The sequence below is a fragment of the Coturnix japonica genome, chromosome W (assembly GCF_054131305.1).
Source record: "Coturnix japonica strain WE chromosome W, WE-NBRP24, whole genome shotgun sequence".
NCBI classification, from domain to species: domain Eukaryota; kingdom Metazoa; phylum Chordata; class Aves; order Galliformes; family Phasianidae; genus Coturnix; species Coturnix japonica.
Genome location: NC_140701.1, coordinates 8,984,096 through 8,994,308, shown reverse-complemented (window position 1 = coordinate 8,994,308; position 10,213 = coordinate 8,984,096). Strand labels below are relative to the sequence as shown.

The 10,213-nt window shown below is 47.1% G+C and overlaps 1 protein-coding gene across 1 annotated transcript; it reads right to left on the bottom strand.

Annotated features, from left to right (window-relative positions):
• Positions 1-7,066: 7,066 nt before the first annotated feature.
• LOC146754479 (uncharacterized) lies at positions 7,067-9,442 on the bottom strand. The gene has a single exon (XM_085527702.1). The coding sequence runs from the start codon at positions 7,985-7,987 to the stop codon at positions 7,067-7,069; it is 921 nt and encodes a 306-aa protein (XP_085383828.1). The 5' UTR covers positions 7,988-9,442.
• Positions 9,443-10,213: the final 771 nt, after the last annotated feature.

Below are 10,213 nucleotides of genomic sequence, written 5' to 3'. Positions count from 1 at the left end.
TCAATAGGCGATTGTGGAAATCCTGGTTTCCATCATCTTGTAACACCGTGGATTCATCTACATCAGGCACATTAGCCAATTTGTCAATAATATCATTTTGTGTTCCCTCCACTTCGTTTAACCTTTCCACAATTTTGACAATGGCTGAAGTATACAGATTAACTTCTGTGGCGCTTATAAATAATTCAAGTTCCTGAAGTCAGCCAATTAGTTCATTCACAAAGGGTTTCCTGTCCCCTTTGCCATATACTAATGCAAGTGCACTGGCATGCTTTTCTGGAGCTGCTTTTGTAAAGTCACGCCACACTTGTCGTGGAACGCGGACTGCTTCAGGATCATGTAATTGGTCTGGATCATTACGATTGAACTTGCGGCTGTACAGCATTTCCACCAGAGCACTCTCTCTCAAAAATTGGATACCTTTCTCAATATCAGTCCATTTCTTTCTCTCAGGCTCCAAGTCCCGTTTAAAGGGGAATCTATCTCTTACCGCTATCAACATCCGCTTCCAGAGGGTGTAGGACCGATTTTGGCATGTGCCAATACGTGGCATGTGTCCACACGTGCATCTCTGGAAATGCTACCCAGTTGGCGAGCTTCATTGCCATCAAGCCACACACTGCTGGCACCATTGTCCCAGCATCGAAGTAACCAAGTGACCATATTTTCTTTTGGCTGACGTGTGTAATCCTTTCTTAGATCTCGAATTTCACTCACTTTAAAAGATCGATCAATAATGGTCGTAATACTTTGCTCGCCTTTTGCTCTATCAAGAGTCCCAGGTGTTGATGGTGGCAACTGTGTTGATGAGGCTGCCCCATCTATAAGTTTGGACTTGAGAAATTCTCGTAAAGAAAAACTAGCTTTTGGCTCCTCTTCTGACTCTGACCCTGACCCTGACGCTTGTGTTATTTCCTCCAGGTAACCCTCCTTCTTTTTCCTCTCTCCTAACTTTCTCTGCTCCTCTAACTTTCTCTGCTCCTCTAACATCCTCTTATACTGCTCTAACTTCCTCTGCTCCTCCAACTTCATCTGCTCCTCAAACTTCTTCTGCTCCTCTATCATCTTTTTATACCCCTCTAACATCCTCTGCTCCTCCAACTTCTTCTGCTCTCCTGAGTCCCCCTGCTCTCCCGAGTCCCCTGAGTCTCCTGAGTCCTGCTCTACTAACTCCCTCCGCTCTTCTAACTCCTTCTGCATTTTCTCTAACTGAGTTGAAACTTGTTTTGTCTTTCGCTCTCTTACAGGGGCAACCAACATTGTATCTGGTGTCCCCGATGGTTGGTCCAATTGGACTACATGTGCCCCCGGTGGCTGGTCAGATTGAACTACATGTGCCCCCGGTTGCTGGTCAAATTGGACTACTTGTGCCCCTGGTAGTTGGTTAAATGCATTCAACTCACCCTGGAGGGCACATAGCTGGTCTCGGAGAGCATTCCGCTCAAACTGGACGGCACCAAGCTCAGTCTGGAGGCTGTTGTAGTTGGACTGGAGAGTGTTGTACCCGAGCCGGAGGACGTTATGCTCGGCCTGGAGGGCAGTGTGCTCAGTCTGGAGAGTGTTGAGCTCGGTCCGGAGGGCATTGTGCTCGGTCTGAAGAGCGTTATGCTCGGACTGGAGGGCATTATACTCAGACTGAAGAGTGTTGTGCTCGGTCTGGAGAGTGTCACAATTGGGTTGAAGGGCATCGTGCTTAGGCTGGAGGGTGCCGCGCTCAGACTGGAGGGCGTCATACTTGGAGGAGAGTATTGTACCCGGACCGGAGAGCATTGTGCTCAGTCTGGAGAGTGTTGTGCTCGGTCCGGAGGGCATTGTGCTCAGTCTGAAGAGCGTTATGCTCGGACCGGAGGGCGTTATGCACAGACTGAAGAGTGTTGTGCTCGGACTGGAGGGTGTCGCAGTTGGGTTGGAAGGCATCGTACTTGGCCTGGAGGGTGCCGCACTCAGACTGGACGGCGTCATACTTGGACTGGAGAGTGTTGTGCTCGGTCTGGAGGGCATTGTGCTCGGTCCGGAGGGCATCGCGCTCAGTCTGGAGAGTGTTGTACTCGGACCGGAGGGCGCTGTGCTCGGACTGGAGAGTGTTGTACTCGGACCGGAGGGCGCTGTGCTCGGACTGGAGAGTGCCGTGCTCGGACCGGAGGGCGCTGTGCTCGGACTGGAGAGTGTCATGCTCGGACCGGAGGGTGCTGTGCTCGGACTGGAGAGTGTCGTGCTCGGACCGGAGGGTGCTGTGCTCGGACTGGAGAGTGTTGAGTTGGGATTGCAGGGAGCTTTTCTCATCCCAAAGTTTTTCTGCGTCAGCTCTAAGATTCTCTTTCTCGTACCAGATTGAGTCTCGTTGGTACAGGAGATCTTTTCTCTCAGCTTCAAAAGCTTTTTCTCTCTCTACCTTCTCAGTCCAAAGTTTTTCTGCCTCAGCTCTAAGACTCTCCTTCTCGGCCCTGAGACTCTCTCTCTCAGCTTCAAAAACTTCCCTCTCAGGAATGGTATTGAATAAGGCCCGATAAGCATTAGCTAGGCCCAAAATCATTTGTGCCTCCTGAGATCTGCCTGAGCCACAACATTCCTGCCTCAAATATGCAATCAAACTCTCAGGATTCTTCAAGTGTTCAGGAGTGAAGCTCCATAACACTGAAGATGTCTGTCCTTTGAGAATCTCTTCAAAGCCTCTCCACACTCCCTGCCACTCAGTATTCTCTGGTTCTAGGGAAGACTTCCTCCGGATGTTATAAATCCAGATACTGAGTGAGATTATTACAATAATCAACAGTAAGATCAGGGAGGTTAAGAGTGTGGCCCACTGATCATTCAAAAACTGCATAAAGGATTCATAGAAAGAAAGAGGAGCACGCTTAAAAATCACCATTTCTGTATAATTAGTTGCATTAGTTGCTCCCTCTGGAGCTGTATGCAGATACGAAGTGAGCATTGCTAACCATGCTTTCAATCCATTATAAAATTGTATAGCTCCATAGGAAAAAGTGGCTAGCTTAAACATGACCCAATATGTTCGGAGCATCTCAAAAAAGGAACCAATGGCACACAGTCCCTGGTAAAGCAAATTTAGTAGAGAAAACATTATTTTTTTTTTCCTTTTTTTCCTTCAATAGAGAGAAAAAAAGTAAAAGAAAACAAAGCTCAACAATGTTTATAAAATATACCGGAGTATTGGCAGTCCGCCTGGACTTTTCAAGGTCAAGCTCGCAGGTGCAGAATCGCAAACCTAAGATAGCTCCTTAACAGGGAAAAAACTTGTAGCTCTGTTAAAAGCTAAAAGAGCAACAGAAGAAAACACAGAAAAACAGCAACTCAATTTGCCCGCATTCTCCACCAAAATCTGTCACGGTTTGAACGAAAAATCCACCTGCGTCCGTGACAGGGGCCGTGGGCCCCGGAGGGGCCCTAGGCCGAAAGGAAAAAGTTAATTAGGAAAAGAAAACAGCGGCAACGATCTAAGGAGGCACACTTATTTACTAAATACTATATCGAAATACAGGATGACACAATATAATACAATATAATTGAAAATTGAGCTAACGAATCAAGCAAAATAGGAGAGAGAATGAGTCCCGTAACCGAGAGGCCTACTGTGAATCTAGGCAAACGGCTGAAGGCTCCCACACACTCCCCTGAACGCCAGAACTCGAAAGACGTCAGTCTGTTCTGCGACCAAGTTAATATAGAGTCCAGGTCCTTTGACCTATCGTGTTGTTCTCTGGGAGATGTAGTCTTCTTCTGTAAGTTGCAGATTCAGTAAAATTATTCATGCTTTATATGATGTTATGATGTGGAATACTGATAGCAAAATTACAAAATTATTAAACCATGACACCCTCTGGCCAGATATCTGTGGCTGTATAACTATATCTGGCACCAGAGGAGGAGTCTTGATCTGCCATAGGGACATAATAGGTGTTCCTTTAGCAATAAAGACCAGAGTATTGACCACGATGTCAGTAGGCCATGTACCTATCACTGAGGGGGTGACTGAACCTCCCACCTCCAATAATCTCCCCCAAGGTGCAAGTAGGCCACACCACTTGGGTCCTACCTGCACCTTCCAGGGCCAATTTATCTTATGGATTCCCGGTTTTAAATTCTCAGGGGCAGGGAGCAGAAGATTATTTTTATTACCAATCTGTGGTTTTACCTCACTATCGGTACCTGTAATTTGGATCCTAAGAGGGGAGGCCCATATAGTTTGTAACATTTTCAGGGCACTGGGTCTGCCATCCCGAGGTCTTTCATTCAGGTCCCACAGGGTTTCATATAATCTTTTTGTCCACCCCTGCAGGGACTGAGAGTCTGTCTTCAGGGCAGCCTTAAGGATACCATTATAGCATTCAATAAGGCCTGCCCCTGTTGGGTTATATGGCAGGTGGAATCGCCATTCGATGTTGTTTTCTTCTGCCCAGCTCTGTATCATCGCTCCAGTAAAGTGAGCCCCTTGGTCACTCTCGATAACTTGAGGTGTCCCGTATGCAAACATCAGTTTAGTAAGCGCCTTAATTGTGTACGCTTGATTTGCCTTTGGTACAGGATAGGCTTGCAGCAGTCCACTTAACGTGTCAACGCAGGTCAGGGCATATCTCGCCCCCTCAGACCGAGGGAGGGGCCCAATGTAGTCAACCTGCCATCTCTGAAGAGGACTATATCCTCTAGGAATGTGGGATGTTGTTTCAGGCAACGGTCTCGGTCTCATCTTTGAGCAAGCGTCGCAATCCTGACATGCTTGGACGATATCAGATAGTTGTACAGGCAGCCCCCATGCTTTAGCGGCTGCCCACATTATCTTCTGTCCAGCATGCCGTAGCTTCTGATGTAACCAACGGGCAACATTTTCGGATTGTGAATTCTCAATCCATCGGATTTGGGCCAGTGTGTCAGCTTCATCGTTTCCTGGTGACTGCAGGGGTTGATGACCAGAGACATGGTAGACACATACCGTCCTATGTTTGACCATATTCCAAATGTCTACCCACATGTCTTTACCCCAAATCGGTCGGGCGTGGATAGTCCATTCCTGGGTAGCCCACTGCGTAATCCACAGAGTGAGCCCCCGGTACACAGCCCAACTATCTGTACAGATGTTCAGGACGCCGTCACCAGGTTCTTTAGTTATGACCATCCACACGGCTCGCAATTCTGCCCATTGGCTGCTCTGACCATCCCCCTCATCAAACCAGATGGTCTCAGTAGAGGGATGGTATGCTATTGCTCGCCACTTGCTCGGGTTGCCTCTGCTGAACCCATCCGTATACCAGGCATCTTCAGGAATAGGATATCTTCCTTCCTGAACGGGACTCTTCTCTGGTGGAGCAACCATCAGTTCTTTTGATGTATCACTGTGATACGTCACTGGGCCTAGGATCTTCTGTAATTCTTCTTTAAGTGGAGATGAAGACAGACTGCTTCTCTGGCTTAGATAGGCGACCCATCGTGCCACTGTTTGTGCTTGGGCCACCCCTGTCTTAGGAAGGTGAGTCAAATCTCTCACCCACCTCTGGATTGGTAATGAAGTTTTAACTATGACCTCTGCTGTTTGTGTTATCAGCTCTACTGCTTGTAACGCCGAATAGGCAGCCAATAACTGTTTCTCAGTCATGCTATATCTTTCTTCTGCTCCATGCCAAACCTGAGACCAGAATCCAATGGAGGTTTGAACAGAACTCTGGCGTTGCCACAGGCCCCAGCCAAAACCATCCTGGGTAACATGAACATCTAGTTCAGCTGGGAGGGTCGGATCAAATATACCCAATGCCTGAGCTTGTTTAACTGCCAATTTTGCCTGTTGGAAAGCATCCTGTTCTACCTTTCCCCAATTCCGTGATTGACGCTTCTTCGTAAGCTTATACAATGGCCTCAATAGCTGAGCTAAATGAGGTATAAAGGAGCGCCAATACCCCAATATAACCAAGAATTCTTGCAACTGTTTTGATGTTGTAGGGACTGGAAACGCTTGGACTTTATCTACTACCGCACTGGGTAGTACTTTGGTTTTCCTGGACCAAATTACTCCCAGGAATTTTACAGATAACCCCGGACCTTGCACCTTCTGTGGGTTTATAGCCCACCCTCTTTTCTGCAGATAAGCTGTCAACAAATCTGCTGCTTGTCTCACCGCCTCTAATGAATCAGATGTTAACAGGAGGTCATCAATATAATGATATAAATTGACATTATTTGGCTTTTCCCACTTAGCCAGATCACGCGCCACTAAATTATGACAAAAAGTGGGTGAATGCACGTACCCTTGGGGTAGGACCTGGAAAGTCCATTGCCTCCCTTCCCATGTAAATGCAAACTGATTCTTCACTGATTGGAATACTGAAGAATGCATTCGCTAAATCTAAGACACAGTGATATATTTTGATTTCCCTGCTTAGTGTGTCCATTAGGGAGGCAATATTGAGTACGGCCGCATGAACGGGTGGCGTGACCTTATTCAATTCCCTGTAGTCTACTGTCATCCTCCATGTTCCATCCGGCTTTTGTACTGGCCATATTGGGGAGCTGTATGGGCGATGTGCAGGCCTTATAATACCCACTTTTTCTAATTCCTGCACCGTTTTTGTTATTTCATCCTGCCCACCCGGGAGTCTGTACTGTTTTACATTAGTAATCCGGCGCGGCTTTGGCAGACAAATAGACTCATGTTTTGCATGGCCTCTCAGTATTGTCTGAATTGCCCGGATACTAATGCATCTCTGCCGCAGCCGGAACTCTCCCACTGTTGTATGGAGAGCCAGACCCCACAAGATATCAATTCCTAATATATACTCCGGAATTGGAGCAATGGATACCTTGTACTCTTGTGGTGGGAGGCGCCCGATCCCCAATTTTACCCAGGTTTGGGTGACTGGAATGGTCTGTCTCCCAAAACCTCCAATCATCACTCCATTATCTTTGAATTTGCTTGGGTCCCCATATATTATAGATGTCTCTGCCCCAGTATCAACTAGGGCCATAACCTACTGTACATTCTTTCGGGACCAGTATATCGTCAATTCTACATAGGGCCTCCGGTCCCGTCTAGAGGCCCTAGGGGGACTGACATCCCTCGTCACGCCATAAACTGAGCCAGGTTCAAGTCTTTTACCTCTGATACCTCTGGTATCGTGACCCGAGGCACCTGAGGCGGCTTCTTTTTCCTATTCAGAACTACAAAGTCTTCTAAATTCCATGTTGTTGTTGGTCTCCACTCTATAAGTCTTATCCCTGGTCTTTTGGGGTTATTCTGAAATTTTTGTTCATTCTTCAGCTGCTTCCACAACTGAAGGAGAACGTGATTGGGCTGACCATCAATTTTTGAAAATTGAACGCCTGCCCGGAGCAGATATTTGAACATTTGTTTCCGGGATACTCTAACAGGTCCTGCCCGAGGGGTTCGCGGGGCCGATCTTCTGGCTCGCACTATTGGAAAAGCCTCGGCATCCTCAATCACCCTGATATTGCGCTTAGTTCGTAAGCGCTCAGTTTCCCCAAGGTCCGCCACCAATTGGGCAGCTTGTTGGACTGCTGCTTCTGCAGCTACAAATGGGTTGAGTATGGAAACCAGTGTTCCATACATATGCGAGGGAGCTTGTTGTAAAATTAGGTCCCTCATTCCTGCGGAGAATCTTACCATATCAGGGCTATCAAATGTATCTTCGTAGATAGCCTCTCGCATGCCTAATTCTCGTATATAATTTTGAAGGTCTTCCATAGAAGACCACATCCCTGAGTTTACTGGCATGTCAGTTTTATTTGGCCACACCATACGGCAAGCAGCCATTAGCCAGTCTACAATTGAATGATTTTCTTCAGGGAATTGAGTCCCAGCATACAGTCTCTGCCTAAGGGCAGGATGTATTGTTATTGTGGCCAACTTGGATACTTCGGGGCCACTAACCAGTACACTTTCTGCCCCCGAATCCCATAACCGTAATAACCAAGCTGGAACACTTTCCCTTGGCCTTTGCCTAAATCGTTGCACTAGGTCCATGAGTTCGGTGGGCGTGTATGGACAGGCTGTTACATGTAAATAAGATTCAGCTCGAACTCTCGAGTTGTAACGCGATAGGTCTTCCCCGCTCGGTAATGTATATGTATGAGACTGAAATACAAGCCCTATATAAGGGGCTCACGCGGTTGAATAAACGCCATTTTACAGCTCACCATATTGGTGTAATCAGCGTGTAACTTGGTCAGGGGGCCGTCAGAAGCACATTCTCAATGAGGGACATAGTTCTTAAGGTTACCTTGCACAAGGCAACAATTGGCGCCCCGTGTGAGGACGTTCTGAGAGTGAGTTTGCGACGGCTAACCGCGAGACGGACACGAATCCTATGGTTAGATCCCGTGGAAGCGCCTAGGGGGCGAAATTGAATGCAGCTGCTGTTTATCCTGCGGTGAGACCGTGGAAGACCATGGGACTTTGGGCCCGGGTATATACAAAGGGTGCGAGGACGTACGGTGTCGAGCACCAGAAAAAACATGGAATCAATCCATCATTAAGGTAGTATTGAACAGTGAAGCAGGAAACAGATGCTCTGCTGAAATTCATAATAAAGGGGGGCTAAAAGGGGGATAGTGAAAGGTAGTTTACAGAAAATGATTTAGTTAGTTAGAATAACAAGGAATGGAGACAGTGGGTCTGGGAGAGCAGGAAGGATGCAGATAAGGAGTGAGATCTCCCTGAGACACCCTGGCGAGGAGGGGATTAGATGTTTTAAATATCAGAAGAGGAGTTGCATCTCCCTGATAAGATGGGTGATAACAAGAGGGGGTCTGCATGATAAAGAATTATTGAATATGTATCAGGATTACGGGAAATCATTGACTATGTATGAGGTGTACCTATATCTGTATCACGGTTTTACAAGTCGGTGTGCAAGTTTAGAGGAGCTATCCCCCTTGCACCCGGCGCTGCGCAACGCTGGAATAAACATACCTGCTTTATAACCCATCTCTGGATTATAGAGTTTGATTCCGCAAGTCAGTATTACGAGTTTGTAAAACTCATTGCGGTAGGAATGCTCCTAAGAAGGAGATTGCTGCCGTTATTTCTTGTTTGCAGAAAGCTCAGCCTTCACCCTCCCCTAGTAATCTACTTGATTCGGAGCGGTGGGAATCTTTCACCGCTGCCCTGCTCCAAAGAGCAATGCACGAGTATAAAGCGGAGGAATTAAAAACCTGGGGTTTGGTCCTGGGTGCACTCGAAGCGGCTAAGGAGGAGAGTAAATCGTTTGCTCCAGGTAATGCTTTGCTGGGGCCGGGGAACCGAGGGTTGGAGTCAGGGAGCGCGCTTATTTGCAGACCCCCGGAGGGAGAACAATGGCTTAAGATGGCGACAGCCACCCTGACTGCCCCCCCAACTCCACATGTGCAGCAGTTAAGAGATAAGTGGGGTGTCATGGTTTAATAATTTTGTAATTTTGCTATCAGTATTCCACATCATAACATCATATAAAGCATGAATAATTTTACTGAATCTGCAACTTACAGAAGAAGACTACATTTCCCGAGAACAACACGATAGGTCACGGGACCTGGACTCTATATTAACTTGGTCGCAGAACAGACTGACGTCTTTCGAGTTCTGGCGTTCAGGGGAGTGTGTGGGAGCCTTCAGCCGTTTGCCTAGATTCACAGTAGGCCTCTCGGTTACGGGACTCATTCTCTCTCCTATTTTGCTTGATTCGTTAGCTCAATTTTCAATTATATTGTATTATATTGTGTTATCCTGTATTTCGATATAGTATTTAGTAAATAAGTGTGCCTCCTTAGATCGTTGCCGCTGTTTTCTTTTCCTAATTAACATTTTCCTTTCGGCCTAGGGCCCCTCCGGGGCCCACGGCCCCTGTCACGGACGCAGGTGGACTTTTCGTTCAAACCGTGACAGAGGGTATGGTATCGGAGGCCGGGACATAATCCAGTACAAGAGGAAGTATTGACTCAAGATAAGTATATGGCCTGTATCTTGCCCTGGAGGGCGGATCTTCCTCTCCTAGTACCTTTGAAGCATCTGTATTATTCCCCTTAAGATTGATTCTAAGCCTCTAGGACCATCAGAGAACGATTACTTTGGACTGATGAAATGCAGACGGACCTGCACTTTAAGATGGCTTGTCTCCGGTAACATCTATCAAGCACTGGCCCATGGAAGATTGTGAATACCCATCCAATCATCGTCATCTGAAATACATCAACATTTAGTGCGACGGGAGAT

Coding starts and splice junctions, on each gene's coding strand:
- LOC146754479 (XM_085527702.1), bottom strand. CDS start 7,987: ATGGACCTAGTGCAACGATTTAGGCAAAGGCCAAGGGAAAGTGTTCCA.